This window comes from Larimichthys crocea, chromosome X (assembly GCF_000972845.2).
Source record: "Larimichthys crocea isolate SSNF chromosome X, L_crocea_2.0, whole genome shotgun sequence".
NCBI lineage: Eukaryota > Metazoa > Chordata > Actinopteri > Sciaenidae > Larimichthys > Larimichthys crocea.
This window is the reverse complement of record NC_040020.1, coordinates 10,109,083-10,134,105: the sequence shown is the minus strand read 5'-3', so window position 1 is coordinate 10,134,105 and position 25,023 is coordinate 10,109,083. Positions and strand designations below refer to the sequence as shown.

General features: G+C 41.8%; 4 protein-coding genes across 7 annotated transcripts; 2 read left to right on the top strand and 2 right to left on the bottom strand.

The window, feature by feature from the left end:
- The first annotated feature begins 1,511 nt into the window (after nt 1-1,511).
- Nucleotides 1,512-3,560, top strand: LOC113746518 (uncharacterized). 2 transcript variants are annotated; one of them, XM_027282511.1, is made up of 5 exons: nt 1,512-1,710; nt 1,891-2,289; nt 2,694-2,795; nt 2,941-2,978; nt 3,128-3,560. In XM_027282511.1, exons 1-5 carry the CDS (start codon nt 1,674-1,676, stop codon nt 3,188-3,190), a joined length of 639 nt encoding a protein of 212 aa, XP_027138312.1. In that variant the 5' UTR covers nt 1,512-1,673; the 3' UTR covers nt 3,191-3,560. The 2 variants fall into 2 exon arrangements, with proteins under 2 accessions (XP_027138312.1, XP_027138313.1); XM_027282512.1 differs by having other exon boundaries at nt 2,915-2,978.
- A 1,443-nt stretch (nt 3,561-5,003) lies between these two features.
- LOC113746519 (uncharacterized) lies at nt 5,004-7,302 on the top strand. Of its 2 annotated transcripts, none has more exons than XM_027282514.1 (5): nt 5,004-5,186; nt 5,349-5,747; nt 6,285-6,386; nt 6,506-6,569; nt 6,719-7,302. In XM_027282514.1, exons 1-5 carry the CDS (start codon nt 5,150-5,152, stop codon nt 6,735-6,737), a joined length of 621 nt encoding a protein of 206 aa, XP_027138315.1. In that variant the 5' UTR covers nt 5,004-5,149; the 3' UTR covers nt 6,738-7,302. The 2 variants fall into 2 exon arrangements, with proteins under 2 accessions (XP_027138315.1, XP_027138314.1); XM_027282513.1 differs by having other exon boundaries at nt 5,011-5,186; nt 6,532-6,569.
- A 496-nt stretch (nt 7,303-7,798) lies between these two features.
- stim2a (tromal interaction molecule 2a) lies at nt 7,799-17,783 on the bottom strand. The gene is made up of 12 exons (XM_010745819.3): nt 17,040-17,783; nt 14,814-14,944; nt 13,264-13,375; nt 13,069-13,180; nt 12,828-12,943; nt 12,437-12,614; nt 12,176-12,353; nt 11,845-12,006; nt 11,629-11,729; nt 11,295-11,548; nt 11,007-11,202; nt 7,799-10,862 (listed from the first exon to the last, which is right to left on the bottom strand). The coding sequence occupies exons 1-12, from the start codon at nt 17,161-17,163 to the stop codon at nt 9,443-9,445; spliced, it is 3,084 nt and encodes a 1,027-aa protein (XP_010744121.3). The 5' UTR covers nt 17,164-17,783; the 3' UTR covers nt 7,799-9,442.
- A 759-nt stretch (nt 17,784-18,542) lies between these two features.
- On the bottom strand, nt 18,543-24,446 carry LOC104930929 (recombining binding protein suppressor of hairless). 2 transcript variants are annotated; one of them, XM_027283569.1, is made up of 11 exons: nt 24,427-24,446; nt 24,129-24,167; nt 23,946-24,041; nt 23,688-23,853; nt 23,266-23,440; nt 23,042-23,179; nt 22,845-22,957; nt 22,617-22,757; nt 21,450-21,605; nt 21,258-21,361; nt 18,543-21,178 (listed from the first exon to the last, which is right to left on the bottom strand). In XM_027283569.1, the coding sequence occupies exons 3-11, from the start codon at nt 24,032-24,034 to the stop codon at nt 20,833-20,835; spliced, it is 1,428 nt and encodes a 475-aa protein (XP_027139370.1). In that variant the 5' UTR covers nt 24,035-24,041; nt 24,129-24,167; nt 24,427-24,446; the 3' UTR covers nt 18,543-20,832. The 2 variants fall into 2 exon arrangements, with proteins under 2 accessions (XP_027139370.1, XP_027139369.1); XM_027283568.1 differs by lacking the exon at nt 24,427-24,446 and adding an exon at nt 24,248-24,377.
- Nucleotides 24,447-25,023: the final 577 nt, after the last annotated feature.

Sequence of the window (25,023 nt, the reverse complement as noted above, 5' to 3'; positions counted from 1 at the left end):
CAGAAACAAAACCGACTTTTGTTTGTTGAAGATTTGCTTTGCTCTTAAAAAACAAAAAAATGCTGCATATGTGGTGACCAGAGAGTCAGTGAATCACACTTCATGCATATACAAACAGCTGCGTATGCATACACAAGCACGCACACAGTGACAGGCTGCATCCTTATAGCATGTTTGTGCCACGCTTCAAATGACAGAGCACTGCACGTGCTGCAAGTTGTCACCATGCTGTCACCTCCACGTCCTCGGAGGAGAGAAGTGCTGTCAGAGACTGAGCGTGGACACCGACATTTCTCATCCAATCAAATGCAATATAAAAAGTATTATGCAATATTGTTACGTATGTCTTCTGTTTTGCAACATTATTAAATTAAATTAAACAGTAATATCTGTGAAACACTGTAAAGAATATGATCATTGCTTTTTCTTTGTAGGAAATCTTTCCTCCCTTCCCCATTATTCGGATCTCTTCTCTTCTGAGAAGTCTGATTTCATGGATTTGAAAACAATATGATGCAAATGAAAGATTTTCTAGCTTTCCGTGCTGCGCAACAGCAATTAAACCCATGTTGTTAAAGCCCATGTTCTATCTTTCAAAGTAGAAACTTGCTGTAGAGTCTACACTATACCATGACGGTCAACAGGCCGTTGATCTCTGAGGTCTCACAGAAGAATGCTTATCACTTATTTCACACCCTTGTCAACTACAGCTCTATTTCACATAGAAAGAAAGGCTCCGGTCGATAAGTTGGTTTCATCGGACTTATAGCTTCTGAGGTGTGATATTTCCTTTCCTTTGCTGTTGTTATGCTACGTTTAGTCACGCCTCGTGATTTTTTTTCTTCATCACACGTGGACAGGCTGAATATGATGCGTGCTCGTCACGTGTGAGTTTGTCCGCATAGATTAAAACGTGCAGCAGCGGGTTGACAAGTGGGTGGAAACAGTTGTGGTTTCTGTGTTAGCCAGCACCTACCTCGATGCTGCAGAGGGGCTTCAGATGAGCCATATCCTCCTGATAACGTCTGCACCAGCATGCATTGCATACACTGACAGAACTCTCTGTGAGTTAGTTATCTGATGGACGAACTAAAGCTTCTGTTTGATAGCCAGGCCATGAGCTCAGAGCAGCGGGGCAGTGTTCGTGTTTGGACCACAGAGAAGAGAGGAGGTTTTCAGCCCTGTGCCGTGGGGGAACACAGAGGGAGTGCGGAGCCAGTGTTGTGCTAGAACCGGAGCTGGGAAAGGCCGGCTGCTTTGTCTTGAGTTGTTGACCTTGCTTGACGTTTGGCTGTTAGAAAATTTGATCATAAGAACAGAACAAACACACGTGTAGCTGCTCTACACAAACATGCTTTCATCTCGTACCTTTTTTTCTGCATCAACAGAGTCATGTCTGTAATAATACAGATTCGTGTAACTGTACAGTGAATAAAAGCACTACTGTAGAGATGTAGTCTCTAGTTGAAGTGTTATCTGAAGAAATCTTATGTTATCTTTATATTTAGACCCTCACTGAGCGTCAAACCAATAGAAAACAACCACAGAAGAAAATGTTCCATTCAACCAGCCAATCACACTTTACATTTCCTTTGATGGAAAGTCTACGCATGTCATGACATCCGGTAGTGAGACGTGTTTCTTTGTCATTTGACTCTCGGCCATCTTCACACATGGACGTGCTGCACATTCTTCTGATCGCTCTCTTCGGTAATTCATTAATTAAACATTTTTATGATTTAATTACAATTCTTGGCTTCAATTTTGAAACTAATTTTCACATATTTTCTCATTGTTGTTGTTGTTGTGTTGAGTAGAATCTGCATCTGCTTTAATGTGAAAACACTGAGCTCATTTCAAACAGCTTTTATGATTGTGTTTGTATTCCAGGAGTTGTTTCTTACAGTCATGGTCAGATTTCTGGATCAGAGTTGGAGGTGACAGCCAGACCAGGAGACAACGTCACTCTCTACTGTGACTGCAAAACATCAAGTGGAGTTTACATCGTGTGGTTCAGGAACTGCTCTCATGAGAACCAACCTTCTCTTGTCCTATCATACTATAGTCTCTCTAGAACTAAAAATCCTCTAAATCCCATTCCTCGTTTCCACTTCGTCTTTAACGATTCCTCTAACTCCTATAACCTGATGATCATGAACGTCACTGATTCGGATGAGGGGCTCTACTACTGTGGAACTGAACAGACCAAGGTGTACGATAACGGGAAGGATAAAATTACTCGCAGAGTTGAGTTCAGATATGGCAACGTCACAACAAGGATCAAAATCAGTGAGTATTGTGATCTGAATTATCTTTGGGCCTCAAATATCTGTGAGTGAATGTAACAATTTGACTAAATCATCATCATCATATAACGTGTTGCGATATTGAAACATGTTTATATGATAACCCAGAACAAGTCAGTGCGTAGCTTTAGATCCTCGGGCAGGTCACTTCTGGTTGTTCCAGGGTCCAGGCTAAAAACTCGAGGTGATCACGCCTCGACTCTGGAATGGCCCGAGGAGATCAGGCTCGCTGACTCAGTCAACTCTTTTAAATCACTGTATTATTATTATTATTTATTCACAACTCAAACATCATAGTGGTGATGCAGAGTTGCTGAAAATGTTTTACTGACTGCAAAGAACCAAAGAGAAGAAGAGTAAACAATGTCATCTATGTGTCTGATACAGATTCCAGCCCACAGCCCTGGATGATGGCGCTCACTGCAGCCATCACTATTCTCTCCTCCTTCCTCTGCTTTACTTTGGTTTGTCACTTCTGTCAGAAAACAGGTACCTACTGCTCGCTCACAGTTTGCCTTCTTCATCTTTATTTACCCCGTTTTTACTTTTGATTATGTTCAAATAATTACTTCAACAGGGAAGCTCTCTATATTTGTAAAAGCGTGCAGTCTGTATTATTATTATTATTTTGCAGACGGGGAAGCTGAACTCCTCGACAGCGGATGGAATCAGGTAATGAACAGCAGGAATTTGTCTTAATCAGCACACGTTTCACATCTTTGTCATGCTCTTAATGGATCGCAGTCAGAAATAACAACAGCAGCTCAACTATAATAATTAGAAATGAATGTGTAAATAATATATGTCAAATTGTCTCTTAGGATGAAGACATGTATTTAACACGAGTTGTGTACCGGGTTAAACAAGGACGGAAACACCAGTAGACAGAGAAGAAGATTCGAATGTTCAACGTTCAAGTTGTTTGTTACGTTCGTCCTGTGACTTCAGACAAAGCAGTTCATGTGGCCGGTTCGTCTTTAGACTTCCTGTATAATCAGACAGCAGCAGTCTTTTTCCTTCTGACTGACATATATACATTTTCACACACGTGTTTTTATTGTCAGGAGTGATGTTATGTGTATATATATATGAAATATTTTCTGAAGATTTCCAGCTGTAGTTTCCTCTTGTTTAACTGGTGAGGTGTGGGCTAATTTTAGGTATGTGAGATTATTAGATAAATGTAAATAGTTCTCAAAGTATTGAAGTCACATTGTAATAAACTGAAATGAAAGCAGGAAACAGTCAAATGTGTTCGGTCTCATGTGGTTCTCCTCTTTGTCTTTGGGCTGTTTATTTATTAATTAAACATTGACTCTTATTCCACCACCTAATCACTGTAATGATGTAATAATATTCTAGCCTTCTTACTATACGATCCTCTGTCCCCTTATAATGAACATATATTATTATTTATAAACAATATATATTGTTTATTTTATATTTTGATTGTATACAGCATAATATAAACATAGGAAACTGTAAGAATTATATAATATAATATAAAACATGACACAGTCTGATGTCAGTCAGACATTTACAGGGTTAATTTTGCCCCTGTGGTCGTTGGGTCTTTATTTTTTTGACTCATTTGACTGGTTTATATTTCCTGTCAGACACCGAGCGTCTTTCTCTGTGGTAACATTTGCATAAAAAATGAGGACAGTTCAGTGTGAGGAGAGAAAAAAACAAAAAACTTTATTGACTATTATTGGAAATTTTCTCCCATAGCTAACAATGTTCAAATCTCCCAGTAGGCATCAGATAACACTGATTTATTGTGATTTATTTTACTTTATAGATGCATCTTTGAGCTTTTCACACACATTTTTGTTCATTATCTATTCACGCTTTGATAACGTGTCCGTTTACAAGACAACACAGAGTGCACAATGATGATCGCCTCAACCGCACCCTGTGGTTAATGTGATCAGTCGAGCTTTGCACGAAACCCACCGTGACAAACAGAGCTCAACATGCAGACAGGCCGGAGGTGATGCAAGGTGTCCATGCACTGTGTTTAAAGGTGATCAGTAAAAACTGAAGATGTCCAGAACACAGATCTTACTCTTAATAAAAAAAACACAAAAGTTAAACATATGCATGCACTGAAATATTTGTTACAAATTGTTTACATCTCCAGCAGCTGACCACTCCTGACCTCTAGTGGAGGTAAAGACCAAAACAAAAATGGAGAGCAGGAGATGATTGGCCCCGTGCTGTGTCCAACAGTCCAAACTACATCATGTTATCTTTAATATTCATTACTGTATCGACATCCTGTGGTTAGAGTAAAACTGCAAAATCAAGCAGCTGCTTTGTGTAACGCCCAGTTTATTAAGCTGAGTTGTGGTTTTGTTGTTTTTGGACATTTTAAACATTTAGGTTTATATAAAATAACAAGCTCAGCTTCATATCTGATCCTCTTAAATGAAGCAGATGAAATATAAATGAACATATGTCACAGATAACTTGTTGAACACGGTTCCTCTCTATTAAGTCCAGCAAACTTTTAGCTGTCACCAGCTGGAATCTGAAGAATTCAGTCAGGCCCTTTAGATACTAACCACTTCATTAGTCATCTGATATTACAAAAAGTGCTACCATACCACAAATACATGCAATATTGTATGTAAAGAGTTAACAGGATGTCACATCAGCAGAAAGGTGTTACCATATAACACCTCCATACGTAGGTGTTATAAAGAGTTCACAGAATATCACAACCAGGCAAAAAGTTTCACTTAACTCACCACCCGGACTTCCTTTAAAGAAAAAGACCTGCCCTTCGTGATACTGTGAGACGTGTTACGCTGTCTTTGAACACTCGGCCGTCGTCACACATGGACGTGCTGCACATTGTCCTGCTCGCTCTCTTAGGTAAGAACATTTGAATGATTTAATTACAATTGTTGAGTTTAATTTTGAGAATAATATTTTCTCATTGTTGTTGTTGTTGTGTTGAGTAGAATCTGCATCTGCTTTAATGTGAAAACACTGAGCTCATTTCAAACAGCTTCTATGATTGTGTTTGTATTCCAGGAGTTGTTTCTTACAGTCATGGTCAGATTTCTGGATCAGAGTTGGAGGTGACAGCCAGACCAGGAGACAACGTTACTCTCTACTGTGACTGCAAAACATCAAGTGGAGTTCACATTGTGTGGTACAGGAACTGCTCTCATGAGAACCAACCTTCTCTTGTCCTAAGATACTATTATCAACGTGACTTTAAACAGTATTCCACTCTAAATCCCATCCCTCGTTTCCACTTTGTTGTTAACGATTCCTCTAACTCCTATGACCTGATGATCATGAACGTCACTGATTCGGATGAGGGGCTCTACTACTGTGGAACTGAACAGACCAAAGTGTACGATGAGGATAAAATCACTCACAGAGTTGAGTTCAGATATGGCAACGTCACAACAAGGATCAAAATCAGTGAGTATTGTGATCTGAATTATCTTTGGGCCTCAAATATCTGTGTGTGAATGTAACAATTTGACTAAATCATCATCACGTGTTGAGATATTGTACATCATGAAGCCTACCACACAACAGCACACCTACAACACACACTGTATGTGAAGGTTATGTCACTTTATATGAAAATGTGCCGATTATATGAGATTAAACAAAAAGTTACTTACTGCTGCATAAAATTCACCAATGAAACATGTTTATATGATAACCCAGAACAAGTCGGTGCGTAGCTTTAGATCCTCGGGCAGGTCACTTCTGGTTGTTCCAGGGTCCAGGCTAAAAACTCGAGGTGATCACGCCTCGACTCTGGAATGGCCCGAGGAGATCAGGCTCGCTGGCTCAGTCAACTCTTTTAAATCACTTTATTATTATTATTATTATTTATTCACAACTCAAACATCATAGTGGTGATGCAGAGATGCTGAAAATGTTTTACTGACTGCAAAGAACCAAAGAGAAGAAGAGTAAACAATGTCATCTATGTGTCTGATACAGATTCCAGCCCACAGCCCTGGATGATGGCGCTCACTGCAGCCATCACTATTCTCTCCTCCTTCCTCTGCTTTACTTTGGTTTGTCACTTCTGTCAGAAAACAGGTACCTACTGCTCGCTCACAGTTTGCCTTCTTCATCTTTATTTACCCCGTTTTTACTTTTGATTATGTTCAAATAATTACTTCAACAGGGAAGCTCTCTATATTTGTAAAAGCGTGCAGTCTGTATTATTATTATTATTTTGCAGACGGGGAAGCTGAACTCCTCGACAGCGGATGGAATCAGGTAATGAACAGCAGGAATTTGTCTTAATCAGCACACGTTTCACATCTTTGTCATGCTCTTAATGGATCGCAGTCAGAAATAACAACAGCAGTTCAACTATAATAATTAGAAATGAATGTGTAAATAATATATGTCAAATTGTCTCTCAGGATGAAGACATGTATTTAACACGAGTTGTGTACCGGGTTAAAGAAGGACGGAAACACCAGTAGACAGAGAATGGAGTTGATGGAGTTTTTCCCAGCTGACAAAACTTTTATTTGTTGTTGTTATATATATATACATCTCTTTATGTAGTCTTATTATTCTCTGTATATTCACTTTGTGAAATTTTAACTTGAGGTGGACGTTTTATATAATCCCCAGATTTCTGTCTCTCCGTTTTTCTAAACTCTGCAACATTCCCTTTTGTTTTTCACACCAGTAGTTGTTGTATGTTTGTGGCTTAAGACTTAATTAGTGTGAGCTGATGAAACAACATGTTTAACATGGCCGTGCACGGACACCTTGCATCACTTCCGGCCTGTCTGCATGTTGAGCTCTGTTTCTCACGGTGGGTTTCCTGCAAAGCTCGACTGATCACATTGACCACAGGGTGCGGCTGAGGCGATCATCATTGTGCACTCTGTGTTGTCTTGTAAATAGATAATGAACAAAAATGTGTGTTTATATTATGCGGTAAAAACTGAAGATGTTGAGAACACAGATCTTACTCTTAATAAAAACATAAACATATCCATGTACTGAAATATTTGTTACTAATTGTTTACATGGTGCACAGCTGACCACTCCTGACCTCTAGTGGAGGTAATGTGTAAAAACCAAAACAACTATAGACCATAAAATAATTGAATTAAATATTTATGTATTTCCTAAAAGACGTCTCGCCATGTTATGTCAATGTTCTCTTGACTTATATTTACAATGTTATAAGTAAGCACGGCAACACGGTTGACTCAAGGCGTTTAAATAAAATGTAAATTTGAATGTTACTGAGTATGAAGGTGAATTGTATTATGCTGACAATAACCAGGCCATTTTTTCATTTCAAGGTGTACACTATGAAATAAAAGGGGGAATAATCCATTGGGACCATATTCATATTTAAACTGAATGAATGACACAGTTTTTACTGCAAGTTCTTTATTAATCATTCACAATATTTTCCTCATATTATCAACTTGTTTCTTTTTTTTTATTATTATTGTTTATAAGTCACCAGAAAACAACAGCCCATAAATTCATATTTACAATTTATTTATTCATATATTCCTTACACTTGACACTGGAACAAAGACATTAATGACGTGAAAAAACTTCTTTTGACAAGCACTCTTTAAATCAAGTAATTCAAATAAACTACTTAAGATGCTGACTTCATACTTGTAAACAATAAAAGACGCATAAATCCTCCATAAACCTCAACAATTCAAGCTTTTTTTTTAGAAAATGCATTTAAATGCACACGGGTTTGAAAAATAAATAAATAACAGCTTGCAAGCAAACTGTTCATGAACATTTAGCAAACTAAAGCAGAACGTTTTCAATAAAACTTGGGTTGTCCCAATCCACAGGAACAGGATCAGTTTAAACGGATCAGTATTATGTTGAGTCTGACCCATTTCCAAACCTGTTTGTTTGTTCCATGTATTAAAAATGCCTCACTGCACTTCATGAAAACACGAGAGATCGAGATTAAGGTACCCACAAGTACCAAAAAGCAAACAGCAATTTCAATTCTAACAGCATGTTCATCAGGGAATACTGTCATTACAAATATATGTGTATTTTTTGTGCAGCATTTTGCAGGTGAACCACACCTTGAAAGTGCTGACGTTGATTACCAACTTTATCGGAGGTTAAAATCTTTTTTAAAAACCTGTCCAAAGCTTCCTGCTTAAAGAAAATCCACACTGACGCCCCTCATTTCCATGAATATACAAAACATTATTACTTATTACATTTCTATACAAAATATAACATGAAAACATTTTAAAAAAAGATTTATTTTTGCTTATAAAATTAATCATTCTTTGCTGCAAGCTTTATTTTTCTTGTGCAGACTTACTCAGCTGACACATAAACGTATTTAAGGACCCTGAAAACTTCCTAGGTCAATCCTGAGTAAAGAAAAAATAAAAGTCAAGACTAAATAAGCAGCAGTCAGATGGAAAATTAAGAAGAAAAAAATACACCCTTTAGTATTATTTATTAAAAACCTGACCCTAAAAACTCAAGATTCAAATATTGCTAAATCATGATTGGTGCATAGAAATATGTGACATTACATTTTTCCAAGAATCTTATTGACAGAATCTTTTTTTAGGACCTTTAAATTGTTGTGTTAAAACGTTAATAAGACTGTTAAAGAACTCGAATCAGCATCCAGGGTAAAGACTGAGATTAGGACATCACAAGAAGTGAAAAACATTTTTTCTCAGAAAATAAGAATACATTCATTTTTAACTGCAGGCAATTACTTCATCGATGTTTGACTTCAAACACAGAGGAGCAGCATCAGTATTAACATCATTTAATCTTTCATAGGCAAGTCCTCAAAAAAATATGTGTCCAAAATAATGTATGGTCTAAACTGCTTCGACGTCTACATAAGACTTAATAGAAAATAAATCAGCTTCAACCCAAATGTACTGCACTTTTTAACTGCCAGTGCTTTTAAGACAGAGAATGGAAACATTGATATATCTTTATGTTTCTCTTACTCAATTTTGTTATTCTGGACACTTCCAGCTTTAGGTGATCTCATGCTTTCTAAAACTTTGTCTTTGCACCATATCTACAGTAAGGTCAAAGTCCCTTCTTTGGTTCAATAAAATGTTAAAAAGAAAATGGCAAACATTCCAAGCTCATAGTCAGAGTTTCTGAAGACCACTTTCAAGCTTCTCTGGACTTGACTCATTTTTCCTTTTGAAAAGATTTTTGAGCTTTAAGGATTTCTTGTTCTTTTCCTTATGCTTCTCACTGGGCAGTGCAGGAGATGGGGCGACAATCCGTGGTGGTGGCATCTGTGGCTCTACTTCCACTAAAAGCCTGCTCTGTGGTAGGTTTGGTGTTGAGGCTGAGAGGCTAGATGATGCTGTAGCCATGGAGCTGCAGGACTTCTCAAGGATTCCATCATAAACAAGCTGGCTCAATGGACCAACAGTGAAAAGGTCTGATGATGACTTCCATGGCCCATGGGTGGTTACCATAAGGTCTGGCTGCCCAATTCGACCTGGAGATGAACTTTCCAATGCTTCCAATTCCTCCCTCCGTATAGATTGTTTAGGTATTTCCATTGAAGCTTCAACTCTATCCCAAGGGATTTTTCCCATAGAAGTGTCTGCGGAATCGTCTTCTCTTACCATTCTTGGTATTCTCCTTCTGAGAGAATCACCAGATATATCAAGTTCATCTCTCAATATTCTCCTACTTGCTGGTGGTTCTAAACTAAACTCTTGCTTCTCTGTAGACGATGCGGTATCCATAAGTAGTTCATATTTCTCTCTTGGTGACATCCTAATGGAAGAAGTGTCTGTACAATACTCCAGCTCATCTCTGGATATCTTTCTTGGTGGTGTTCTAGTCGACTCAAGCGACTCAAGCTGATATTCTCCTTTATTCCATGGAATCTTTCTTGAACTTGTATCGAAGGACTTTCCCATTGAATCTCTTGTAATCCTCTTGGATACCGAGTCCAACACATGCCCAACATCATCTCGTATCATCTTTCTTGAGACACTGTCCATTGACATCCCCATCATATCTCTTGTTATCTTCTTAGGTGCCACCTTTGTTGGTGTTTCTATTTCATTCCAAAGAATCTTTCTTACATCCATAGGTAAATCACTTCTCTCTCTGTATACATTCCTTGAAGCAGTGTCCATCAGATCCCCTATTGTATCTCTCTCAACTTTCCTGGCAAGAAGGTCTGTGTCCAGCTCATTAGTAAGCCCCTTTCTAACTGCAACATTGATGGGACCTTCACTCCTGTCTCTGGATATCTTCCTTGAAGTAACCTCTAGCAAAGACTCTTCTTTGGGCAACTTCAAAGATGGGATCTCCAAAGAAGTAGAAGCTTCAAGTTCTTGTACAGAGATTTTGCGAATTGGAGATTCAACAACAGCTTCTACTTCTTTAGTCAAAGGTTTTGCAATGGAGCTGTCTGAAAGCAGTTCCGTTTCATCATGATAGAACTTTTGAGATGGAGTGTCAATTGTGGGACATGGGAACATTTTGCTGAGAGGAGGTGAAGTCATATATTCTGTGTCTGAAAACATCTCTTGGGAGTCTCTATTAATGAGAGAAAGGAAAGGAAGGAACAAGGGAGAAAAGAAGAAATGTCTACATCAACAAAGATGCTGCTGAAACAGCGGTTTAACATGAGCAGTGTGTGAAAACAAATTGGTCTGAAAAGTTGTGGGCAGGAAGACGTACTGTTTCTTCAGAGTTTTCAGGAAGCGATCTTCCTCATCAAAGCAAGGGTATGGGGCTCGGATAGGTATGAGAAGGTCGGGGTCCTGGGAAATCATGCCAGCTGGTGGCTGAGTAACAACGCCAGGACGACGTGACCGGCATATGGTGGATCCCTGTGTTCGAGGAGAGCGCTTCAGTGGTGGAACTGGAACTGGAACTGGAGAAAGGACAAACCAATTAGCAAAACTGACCAATCCATACATTAACAGACAGAGCTTGTTGGACAAACTCATCCTTCCTATTATGTACCTGGCATCTGTGGTAAGATTGGAGGAGCAGGCTCTTCTAACAGATCCTCTATAGACCCATGGACGGAGCTGTGGCATGAACAAGATGGCTGGGACACTCGGGGCAACCCGAGGGCAACTGAGTCCGAGTAGAGCTGAGCAGTGAGCTGAGCGAGGCCAGGATTCCTAATGATGGGGAAGCCACAGAGGCGCTCAATCTGCTGCCAGCGATTGAGGCGCTCCCGTAGGCAGCCCGTCACTTCAGACAAGGAATTTCTGTAGGAGACATAAAGACCTTTGTGACATATGTTACACCTTACACAAACACAACTTTCACAGGTCGTTGTGGGCCTTACTTTGCCTCCAGGATCTTGTGGTCAACTTGGTCTAGAGAAGAGCTGTGGGCGACATGGAGAGTGCCTAGCACAGAACTCCTCTTCTTCTTAATCTTCTCTGCCTGCGAGGTGGTATAGGTAAAAGTCCGTTGATGCATATTCATAACCCTGTGTCAAAACATTCCCTTTGCATTTTTTTGCAATAACTTGCAGGCACTCTGTTTTTTCATGAATTACCTCTTCCTTGGCAGCGGCAAGCTGTAGTACTGCACTCTGCTTCTTGACATTGTAGTACTGGACCTCTACTTCATGTGTCATTTGCAGCCACTGCTGGAGGGCCTCTGAGGCGGTCCAGCTAGCATGCATGTCTTTCTCTGCCTGCTTCAGTGCTCCGAGGACCTTAGGGGATGGCACCGGTCAAATGTTAGAGATGAGTATGTAGAAGAATTGTTGAAAACTACAGTTAAAGTTTAAATCCTTTAAACTTTCCGAACTATAAAAAGCAGAGCATCTAGTGCAGAATTTATGAATCTGCATCCTCCTCTTGTATGGTATGCAGTGTGCCTACCTGCTCCAACTCTTCCTCTGCATATCTAAGGCGGCTGAGCTCGCTGACAGCTCCCTGCCTCAGCTCATGCAGACGGTGAGCCTCCTCCTGTGCCCCCATAATCTCGTCCCTCATCTTCTCCTCCAGATTCTGTTTCTCCTCCGCGACGTTACGTTTCTCTTCCTGGGCACGCTCAAGTCTGAGAAAGCGGAATGTCTTTAGTCCAATCCAATACAAAACAAAGTCACTTCAGTATCGTATAGTGAGTGACTGAATACTCACTGTTCCTGCAGATCTATGAGGCTCTGTTCAGCCCTCTGCAGACTTTCCAAATCTTTCATCATCCTGCTAATGTGAATCTTACTGGCTTTGTTCTGGGCCTGAGCAAACCAGCAACCTCCAACTCCCATCACCACGGATACAATTAGCAGCAGGTCCTTCATGTAGTTATGTGGGGGGCCTATGGATCATAAATAAATCATAGATGATGGGATAATAACACAACATCGAGAAAGCATTGAAAACATTGAAAACTTTGTTTTAGCTTCTTAAAATCTCTGAACACCCACCCACACGGTACTTAACCTTCAACTACTGGAAGAATCTTGGGAAACTGGGACAGTTGGTTGGTAAAGGAACACAAACATAAGAGCAGGGAGATAGTTGTTCTTACGTGTAGGTGGTCCAAACAGAACAACATCCAGAGCTTTGATGTTGAGCTTCTGCTTGTCTCTCTGGTCCTGAACCCTCAGATGGCCACTCAGGAATGAAGGCTCATTAGCTGCAATCCTGCGCACACATGTCATCAGCAACTTCAGCGTGTTGATCTGACTCACAACAGCAACTGTCCTGTTTAACAGCGCACAAGAGCGCTGGCCTTGGCTGACTATAGCGACGTCATCGGATATTCTCACCTGGGAAGTGTGTTTCCATTGACCTTGAACTCCTTGAAGTTCCTCTCGTACTGTGGCAGCTCAACAAAATCCTTCAGCCAGCGAAGAACCGCATCTTGAGTCCAATTATGTACTGCAAAGTGAGACAAGGAAAGAAAGTGAGACAAAGGAAAGGAAAGAGTAGAGCTGAACACACACACACACACAAACACACACCTTCAGATGACTTCCAGCCCCTCCAGAGCTCCTCGACTGTGATGTGCTGGTCTTCTCTGTGCAGGTTGCTGTGTTTGTTCGTCTGCTGCTGCTTCATGTCTTCAATGATAAACTGCAAACACAGAGACGGGAAAGAATGGAGAAGTTTATTCAGACGCAACTTAGAGGTCACACACACACACGCACACACACACACACATAACGTTAGCTGAGCACAAGGTCTCGTCGTCTTTGTCTAAAATAAATTAGGTGCGTGTTGCAATGTGTTATGTACTTGGATTTCAATCTAGGAGTAAGCGCTGAGCGCCTTGAGCATCTTTTTATTTAGAATGCGTGCTTAGGAGCATGATTGTGTGTTGCAAACTTCGATGATTGCGTGCGTGTGCTTGGTGCTGTCTTGGAATGTGTCCTTGGCTGTAAACTGGGGCTTCATATGATGACTAGAGGAATCTTCTGGCTGTGTTCAGATGAGCCCAGACCCCTCCTCTGACATCTCTATGGCAACTGCAACCCGAGCCGCTGGATACTGTATCCCTGAACTGCATTCTGGAAGGGTTTACTACCAATGTCACATACATAACTAGAGACACACACACACACACTTCTTGGACAAAATTCACTTATTCACTCCGATATGATTTATTCTGAAATTTTAAACAGAACACACACACACACACATAGATGTGCAACAGAATACACAAACACGCTTGTACATGTAGTAAATATGTCTGCAAAGAAGAGATGAAAGTTTCTTTTTTGGCTCCTGAATGCAACAGATGAATGTTTCAGACCCTGCATTGCAACACAAATTTGAAATATTTAATCATTTCCACCGTTATTATTTATCTTTTTTATATATAATGTTTCCTCTTCTTTTGTTTTTGCAGAATGCATCGCACCACTGAGGCGAGCAGGGTGTTTCGTATTTGGCTCATGAACAAAATGTTCTTGTGGAAAAGAAAACTTTGACTCTGGAGGTGTAAATATATTGTAGGTCTGCAAATGTATCAAACCCTGCTTTGCAACACAAATCTGAAATATTTTGTAATTTTCAACATTTCTATTTATCTATTTATCTTTAATTAGTTTTACTTTAACATGCAGTTATCAAATACAAATAATTGCAGTTTGATCATTTTGAAATATTTCCTCCCTCTTTTGTTTTTGCACATGATGTATTACCCCACCGAGGCGAGCAGTGTGTCTTTTTGTTTGGGATGACTTTAACTAGTTTGAGTAGAAGAGAAACTGGAGTCAGGAAACATTAAGAAGAGGTGTACTCTGAAGTATAACTATGAAGGTCACCAGTGTCACAGTATTCTATTAGTGCAAACCAGTTTTGTCACTGAGCCAAAAGCAAAGTTATACCGTTGCTATCCTTGAAGTAGCATTTGACTCTGCCACCAGCCAAGACACCTGTTGTTGTATTGCTCTACCCTGTCTGTCTGTCTGTCTGTCTGTCTGCCTCTCGCATGAAAGAACACACATGCACGACGTTTTACAACAGCAAAGAAACGCTCGAAACGTTCCATGAAAAGCAAGTTTCGCACCTCTACACTCTCCTCCACCTCGATCCCTCCATCTTGGTCGTCGTCCATCATCTGATGGATGCTCCGCAGGGCCTCCAGGCTGAAGCGATCCGCCTCGCTCATACATGGTGGAGACACGACCATGCAGGGGTCTATACAAGGTTCAGGGAGGCAATGATGTTATATCAATTATTACCAAACTCAGTTCATAACAAATTTATGAATGAAGTCATCGCATCTACAAATCAAAGACTTTGTTTTGTATGTTCACTGCTCCTTCTAGAAAGATCATCTCATTTTCTCTTAGACATTTGGTTTATAAATATAATAAATGCTTCTATCCTTTTACTTATTCGTTGTTCTCTGCACATCAGAGAAGTCACCTCTGTCTATCCATGGAATACAAACACATTTTGGGCCAGCAATCATTATCATTTATCAATAAATTATACAGGTTAGTGGTTAAGACTCATGCAGTACAGTAAGACATATAATCTCACTGGACAGAGTGAATAAAGCATCCAATGGCACGAAAATATCCTAAAATAGCAACAAATTATATCTACAAACTGCACAATCAGTATAATTTATTGGTTGACAAAACAATCTCATCTTAAGTAGCTACTACATGGACTTTGCCCTGTTTCCAAAGTCAAGAAAGGACTCAGAAGTGTCATCTATGGAGGTCGACGGGATAAAGTCACCGTCTAGGCTGCTCTTCCAGTGGAGAAGTGGTGAAGTAAGTGACTAACCCAAGTGCAGTTTAGATTAAGGGCGCTGAAACAGACTTTGACAGTTCTTTTTTGAATCAACTGTGAGCTGGAAATTCATATTGCCAATGACAAACACAGTTTTTACACCGTGTCTCAGTTCAAACTCCAGAGTTCCATCAGGAAAGGTTCAGATTAGTATCATAAAAATAAAATGTTTTGTAGCAGCTTTAAATGGTTTTGACCAACGGGTTTGAGGTTCAGTTCTTAACTCACACGTTAGGGTTGGACAATGTGTACCAAAATGTACTCTGGGGAAATCGGTCATCATGGACAAAACAACTGTTATAACTGGGCTTTAGATCGTACAGTACGTTCCAGGCTTAAGTATAAAATAGAACACTAATGCATGAGAAGATGACTAACAGTTTTCCGTCATCTGTCATACTGAGTCAGAGCCCGTTTCTGTCGCCGAGAGTTTTGGTGCTCCAAAGTGCTGAAGGGACGGAGGTCAAAGGTCAGCTAGTGAAACCAACAATCAAAACAAGCTTCGGTTACGCCCGCTCCGCTTAAAGAGGTATATAAGGAGGAACAACGCCGCCGGGACTTCTGGGAATAAAGTGAATCGTTATTTTTGATGTTAACCTCAGAACATTTTTGCAATAATAACATTAACTGTATGAATTAATCTCATGGGTAATACTATATTTTCATGTGAACCAAATCCGAGTACAGGCAGTCCATGTTCAATAGAAGTCAGCCTTTAGGAGTGGGCTAGTGCAAGACGATCCTGTGACACAGGCCTCCTCTTCTAAAAAAGCATCGCGTGTGCCTGGAGATGGTCTCTATAGATTAAGGAAGAGGAAGAGACTGATCATAGGGTGATTAAAAATGATTCATTGCTTATTTGATTGATAACATGAAGGTGATCCATGTCCAGAGTGAGCTCAGTCCCACAGCCAGGAGATGTATACCAGTCTGCAGAAATCAATGATCTTCTTGTTGTTGATGAAAATGACATTTCTTTACAGCAGGAAGAGAATTCTCAGCTGGACGGGCTATCAGATATCAATGGTGCAAAGGCCCTTTGAACACTGTGTGTGTGTTATTGGTGTCCCTGCTGGACCTCCACATTTGACCTGACTCTAACCCTCACCCTGCACAGGTGAGCTGAAGCTGCTGGATAAGGGGGTCTTGTTGGCACACTATCAAAATAAAAGTCTCTGGCTAAGTCCTGCAAAATTAAGGAGGCGAATCACAAGATTTTACCAATAAGGTCTCTCAGGATGAGCTGCCTGTGAAATAATAATAATCAATGTGATTTAAAATGTGACTGTGTCGATTAAAACACATATTTGAAAACAGGTGCATATGGCGGCTTGTTCCATTCCAAGCGGTGCCAACGCGCAAACGATATTGATGGATGAACTGGCGCACTATTTGGCGATGACAGAGCACGATGCCAAGACTTTGTCAAGCACAAGGCTGAGAAATTGTCCAGCTACCTCCCATTTGATTCAATTATCATTCAACATACCTGTTGGGTCGAACCCCGCGCTCCCACCGGGGAAGCTGAAACCGTGGAGGTCCCCGGCGCCTTGCGCGGCCACGAAGAGCGCAGCGGGGAAAACGATGAGCAACAGCGGGGGTAGAGGCAGCATTTTAGGGCGGTGGGTGATGTTGTCGCCCAGAGTTGTGCAACTTTTTCCAACAACAGATGGGAGAAACGGCAGCGGCACGTGTTTAGGAGGCACCTAGTGTCAGTTTGTGTTAGGCGATCTGTGTTGCTATTAACGGGTACAGCCACAGGCGAGATGTGATACACTGGAGAAAATTGGGCAACCTGGATATGTATGGAAGCGCACAAAATGTTCCCAGTTTGCAGAGTCCTCCAAACACGAGAGGGCTGTGCGTAAAAATGCTCCAACAGTGCGTACTCCGGCAAAAATGACTGTTATAAATCCATATTAGTAAACAAAAATATTAAAAGTTGATAAAAAGTCCTGAAGCTCATCCATTATTCATAAAATCCAGTGTTAAAACCTGTTGCACAGCAGATCTGAGGGTTTTAAAGTCCCTTTTTTAATTATTATTTATGTAAAGTAAGCACAGGGTTATAATCCTGCAGACTGCGTCTCCTCGTCCAGCTCCAGTCCGTGTTGTGTCGCCTTCTTGTCTCTTTATAAGACAGATAATCGTACTTGTCCTGCGCTCTGTCCTCTCCTCAGTCAATCACCCCCTTTCCCAACAGCGACGTTGAGATGTGACGCTCGTACTCGGAACTGACCGCCTCTCTCTCTCTGTCTGGGGCCTCCTAACACCTCATTATATTTCCTAACCCACTCCCCAACCCAGCGCAGGGAGCTTAAGTATTGATCCAGTGACCTGGATATGCAGTTTTTTTATTTTGGAGAGGTTTAGTCTGGTAACAGAATTCATGCGTAAAACCAACAGAATGGTCCAAAAATGAATTCAGACAGTCCTTTCTGGGTTTCTAACTTCTCTGATCCTGCTTCTGGTTTTGAGATCAAGACCATCATACCAGCAATACCACGTCATATGTCACGTCACGGCCAGGATGTCTGGGTCTGATACCCCTGTTCACAGATCTCCAAGTTATGCATGGACTTGAATGTTTGCACACCTCATCATTCGATTTCTAATGTTGTCTACGTGTGGGGTGTGATTCTTCAACAGGCTTCTGATGCAGACATTAAAATAAAATGATTAGTAGATACAGCAGGAGTGTTAGAGAAACAAACACACGCAGAGACCCACACACACTTAAACAGAAACAAAGTGTCAGCTTTCATTCCAGCAATTCGGCTCCCGGTTTAAAAATAGCGGTGCAGATTTGACCTCTACCCCGTGGAGCATGCCCAAGTGGCAACTGTCCAATAGAGGCCTCAGCAGCAAGGATCCGAGTATGGATGCAGCATGTGTGTGTTTTACAGGATTGCATCTAACATTAGTCCAACTCCGCTCATTGATGACGACGAGGCAGAGAAAGGGGGAGAGAGACGGGAAGGATGCAAAGAGCCACCAGACATCAGCTTTTTATTTGAGATCTTCATGACACTGAAGAACCACAGCAGGTTGATTTGCTTCAGGAGTAATAACCCAGACTGACAGGACAGAGAGGCGAGAAACAAAAAGGCAGGACATGAGAGTGAGGACATTCATCCCATGAGCACAAGAGCAATGAAAACACATGAAGCTGCCGGTGTCTGTGATGACACTGAGGCTTCCATCACACCTGGCTTTGCAGACACTGTGTACATGATGACTCGACTGACCAAAAAACATTAAAAGTAACAGAAAAACCACAAAGAAGGTCGATGCAGTACAGTGACCAACAATTCTGTAACGTGGCACAAGCACAGATTTTCACCAGGTGACTACAAAGATGCTGCTTACCTTCCACCTCTACAGAAACCTGACAAGTATGGTCGTGACTCATACGAGAGACGACGCATCAATCTGATGTGGCTGGATTATTATGATGTTTACACCATAAAACTTCATAAAAACACGTGCAGGAAGATGAAATGCCCACCTGGCAGTGAACTGGCCTTGAAAACATGATACAAAAGAAAAGCAAACCTGGAAATCAGGATACTTTGCAAGGAGTGGTAGTGGTTTTTAAAAGGCTACATAACCTGAATGATGCCACCTGACTAGTTTAGTAAATCAGTTTAACAAGGTAGGAAGAACAAACTGGGAGTTTGAATCTGTACAAATCATCAACCACGGCGGATTGTCTTCAAATGAGCTCTCACCGCATTCGCAGTCAGGATGGCGTGTTTCGATTTTTGTCATTTACACACTTTGTTTTAAAGGCTTTAGTGAAATAAGCAGCACTGCGGTGTACGTAGCTACAGTGGAAGGTTATGTTTGATTTGAGTTCAAGCACAAAAACAGCTGATTAGAAAACATAACCTCCGTCTCCCAGAATACACGGAGAGTGTATTAAATATTATCACAGGCTAAACTCATCAAAAATGTCATCTTTGATTTAAAAAAACAAGCATCCCTAAACAGTGACCTAGAAGATCTAAAAGGCGGCTATTGTGAGCCAATAACAGCTGGCATAATATAGTAAACTGCTGTAATGACCGTGAACGAGTAATTATGAATTTGGCAAATCAAGATCCAAAAACACACAGCAGTGAAGATTAAAAAAGGAAGATGAGCTGTGACTGGACTCAGTCAACAACACGACAAATTCTATTTGGTAACAAAAGTGTACTTACTATGCATTATCATACAAAAAAAAAAAAAAAAAAAGTCAAAAAATACCCCCAAAAAAAAAAAAAAAAAAAAAAAGCTTATAAAATATAATATGAATAAAATAATATAATAATATTCATTGGTCCGTAAAAACTATGTTACTCTTACAACACATTTTTTTTTCCCCCTTGCACACGACAGATAAATCAAAAACAGATTTTCAGTAAAAACGTGTCGACGTCAGTATAAAGAGAGCGGCGTGAAAACAGCTTCCAAACACACGGGCGTAAAAAAACAAAGAAAACCTCTTCTTGTACGGATCAGGTTGTTGTGAGGGTTCGAAGGCAGATCCATCGGTTTCCAGGCGAACGTCTCGGACCTCAAGGTCCTTTTTTTTTTGACATGTCCACAACAAACCACAAGATGGAGCTACAGAGAGAAAGAGAGAGAGAGGGGAACCACGTCTTCCTCCTCCCAGCATTCCTGATGATCACAGTCGCTCTCTGATAAAGTCTGCAATGTGTGTGTGTGTGTGTGTGTGTGTGTGTGTGTGCGTGTGCAATCACTCACAGGTCCATGAGCCTCTTTGGAAAGTACGTGCACACATTTTTCTCACTCAGTCATTCGAAGCACACACACACGTATACATACAGTACAAGTATTACGATCACTCCTGGAGTGCACATATAGATTATATTTGTAGCAGTGTACAACCACGCGAGCCTGTTATTGTTTTGTTTTACCAATTGAGTGCTATGCAGCATGAATCAGTTCACAGTACAGTTCAGCTTAAAGCTCGACCGACTGGACTGTTGCGTGTCTGCTCGAAGGACCGAGGGAGTCAGACGCTCGAGTCGGGTTTTTAAGCTGCGACTGTGAAAAGAATGTTGTCTACGTCTGGCTCCTCAGCTTTTGCCGTCAAACATACGATTTAGAGTCACACAGGGTCCTAAGTAAGTCCTCAGTGTTCCTGTGTGCACTGATTGTTAACGGGAGTGCTGCAGCCAGTTATTCCAAAAGGAACATGAGCTGTGGTATTTGTTTTGTTGTTTGGTTAAATGTTTTGTTATTGACGCGGAACACGGGATAATAAAGTGAAATCAAATCAAATCGAACGACAGCACCGACATGTTCGACGCCCCCGACGAGTCACCGCTGTTGTTGTAAGCCCCGTGGCCGTCCGCGAGCCCGCCCAGCGAAGACGGCGAGGAAGAAGACGCCGGCGACGACGAGGAGGTGCTGTGTGACCGCAGGATGGCCCCGGCGGCGCTGCAGTGGGGCCGCGGCCCCGGCTCAGGGGTGTAGGTGAAGGTGAGGGCGGTGGAGTAGATGATTCCATCGTTGCGGACCAGCGTTACGGGGACCTGAACCGGCTGTCTCACCCAGCGCCAGCCCTCCCTGAAGGCAGAGATATCCGGCACCACGCAGAGGACGCTCTCTCCACATCTGAGAGGACAGACAGATGAGTTTGAGTATTCGATATCACACTCTACGAGTGCACACACAGATATTCATACGTCCTCACCTGTACATGGTATCAGCCTCCACGTCTCCGAACCACACTCTGAGGTTGGGGGTGAAGTTCTGCCCCGTCAGCTCCAACATCGCCACATCTCCTCCACCGTTTAACTTGACAAAGGCACACACAAAAAGGCTTTAACGGGAAAAGGTTTACAAGCACACGCAGATTTCCAACAGAACAAGGCTGTGTGCATACCTGCAGACTTTCCACCACAGGGACAGGTGTGACCGGTGTGGGGACGGGGCCCATGCCCTCATAAAAGGTGTATTCTGCCTTGTCAGTGCTAATGATAGTCCAGGAAGCCCCGTCGTTAATAATCTCCTTGTTAGTCTCTTTGGAGCACGCTGTGGCCTGGACAAAACAAACATAGAAATATATTTTCTACTTTTACACCCGACAAGGAGCAAAAACACACTTAGTGTCAGGTAGGAGCTCGCCGATGACAGGGACACCTTAGACTCCTCGGCTCTGGTCCTGGAATGCTCATTAAAACAAATGAGTGGACGTCTCGTGTGGGGAATAATTTCACAACGCGTACCTGCTGGTAGGTCAGCAGACAGGTTATTATTCTGTTGTCTGCAGGCAGAAAGAGCAGCAGGATCCCAGCTAACAATAACACTTTCTGACCTAAACAAACCTTTTTTTCTTTTTTTATGTTGTTGCAAAGTGGATGAAGCTCTCACCTCCACTGCTGGTCACATAAAAATCTTATTTATTTTCTTCCATGGACACAGTTCGAGCACTTCCTCCGACTTGGATCAGCATGAAACTCTAACAGTTGAATCACCACTACAAAAGCTGCTTTGGATAAAAAGCTAAAAAGGTACAAGCTTGTGTGCAGAAAAAGTACAATGAGAAATGAACTACGACTCTGACAAAAACTATGCAATCGCCAAGCTTGATAGGAGGTTATTACAAGCGGAAGCTTACGATTACACCGTCGATAAGAACGATATCACAAGCAGCACCGTGATAACATCACCTGCAATCAAAACTGTTTGAAGTCTGACAACTGTGCCGCCGTGTTTCGTTCGCCAAACTTGCAACCGCGACCACAAAGTCTTTTATGATTTCCTCTCAGCTCTAAATCTGGAGCTCTGGCAGCTCCGCAGCAGCAGCAGCAGCGGTGTTTGAGTTCATGCAAAACAGCGACGACACAAACCCATAGCAACCTAACATTATCCAAAAAAAGAGTCCGGCGTTTCTATGGCAACCGACTTTGAGATCACCGAAATGAGAAACGCATCCGGAACAAGCAGCTTCTCCCCTTTTTTCACAACTTTGCAGAATCAATATAAAAACTGGAAGTGAGATTTTTACAAGAACCGGATTCAGAAAGCAGAATTAAAAACTGTGTCCCACCTGGAACTGGATGATCCTCTCCTGTGACAGACACAGATACATCCTGTCCGTGTCTTTCAGGTAGAAACAACACTTGTGCAGCTGGGACACCGGGTCATCGGCGTCCATCAGCGCAGTCTGTTTGTCCACTTTGCGGATGACCTGAAGAACCGAGGCAGCTCATCAGAAATACAGAACACACAGTTTAAGTACACTGGCTCATTTTCTCTGACATAGATGCATTCATACCAGTCTGGGCAGGGCCATGCCGGTAACAGAACAGACCAATTTGACAGTCTGGCCGTAGTGAATATAGCCGTCTCTCACGGCGAACTCCTCTCCTTCAGACTCTTCATCGTCCACTGGATGGAACGACACAAAAACAATCATTACAAGGTGTGTGTCTGCGTTCATGCAGGTGTGGTTTGAGATTATGTGCGACTTACGGAGGTGGATGTAAAAGGCGCCCCACTGTTGGGAGCTGGCGAGAAAGTTCCCCCCCTCCACGTGAAGATACCTAGTGCTGACCGTCTGAGAGCGCAGGCGGTTAAACAACGCCACCTTAGTCCCTGAAGCTATACACACTGAGGAGAGAGTGAGAGGCAAAGAGTGAGCGAGCATACATGTGGTGTATGTGTGTTTGTGTTTGAGGACACGTTCTGCAACTCACAATCTGCGTTTTTCAAGGACTGCTTCTTCTTGGAGGGCTTGGAGATGACCTTGATCCTCTTGCTGAGGAAGACTCCGATGTTGGCGCTGTTCCCGTACAACATCTTCACGGACAGCATGAAGTGTTTCCTTTTATCGGAGTCGCTGATGTACAGAGTTTTAGCCGCGCAAAAGTGCTACAGAGCAGAGGGGAAACGCCGAGGTTAGGGGGTTTTCAGTGTGTGTGTGTGTGTGTTTGTTTGTCCTCCTTTCACTTCCCCGTGGCATACTTGTGGAAACAAGTTAATTAGTGGCAAAGAACGAGACGGTGACGAACAGAGGATATGGTCAATGCTGTGGTTGCTTTGCATGGTTCATCAGGAGAGAAGAAGCAGAGCAAAGAACGTGTATCCTGTGTGCATTTTTTTATAAATGCCAACTCACCTTCCCCTCCAGGTTGAGCTGCTGCATCTCCTGCTCACTGTTGCCTATCCCGATGAAGGCACACGGCTGGGCCTCCTGCTCCGTGCAGCCCTCCTTCTCCATACTCTCCAGCTTCTTCTGCCAGCCGCTGCCCATCAGATACACGCACGGCGGCGGGCAGAAAAACCTAAATCGACACAAAAGAGGATTTCAATGCATGGAAGCATTTCTGCATCAGAACACACACAAAATGTTATTTTAAAAGACACACACACACACCTTTTCTCATTGCCGTACGACTTTTGTGCAACTTTGGCGTGCAGTATGAGCACCGTCTGATCGTCTTTACCCTTCAGGTAATTCCTCATCGCCTCCCTGGAAAGAAGAAAGAAGAAGTTAACACTTCACACAGTGCAACATCTACTTTTTTTAATGTTTTCTGCAGGGATGTGGCTGATCTACCTCGTCAAACGCTGGGGCTGAGGTCGCTCACCAAACTTCCTGCAAAACAAAAACACATCAGGGTGTGAAAGTGTGTGAGAAGACACCGAGAGACAAAGTGCACAGTGGCACAGTCACACCTGTAATGCACCTGAACTATCATACAGATCAACATAAGAGCACGTGGGGCTGTTATAGAAACACAGAGCAGGATATAACAGTGTGATAATGTGTTAATATTATTATAAAACTGCTTTTTTTGACAGTTAAATCAATGAATATAAGACGCTCGACACACTTAAAGCGTGATTTAACGCACGTTAACAATGAGATATCACATTACTGCCGTGCTCAACTTTAAATTTAAACACGACACGGGAGAAGTTACAAAACTGTCTGAGACAAGTGAACACACACACTCTCACACACACACACACGGAGAATAGTTTGAAACAACTGATCCCGAAGCAGTTACAAAAGTAACACCGTGTGTGTGTGTGTGTGTGTGAGTAAGGAGGGGGGGGTTAGTGTGAACTAACTGAAACACAAACACACACACACACACTTCAAACTGACAAACGGTTTATATCGACAAACTTTTTTTGAAAAAAATAAATAAATAAAAAATAAAAAAACACCATGGCTGTGTCCGAAATCACTCACTCATTCCCTACTCCCTACTCCCTACATAGGGAAATAAATGTAGTGGACTATATAGTGAGCTCAACAGAAAAAATGTTCGGACACTATCGGACACTTCTCTTGTCGCCGGTAATTACGTCATTGCTGTCGCACAATTAAAACGTACCACATTAATGTCGTCTCACATAATTCTTGTCCATTTACTACTGCATTTTTATTCAATTAGAGTCTTTTGACCCTTTGCCCCCTCGTCACCCTTCCCTCCCTCCCTCCC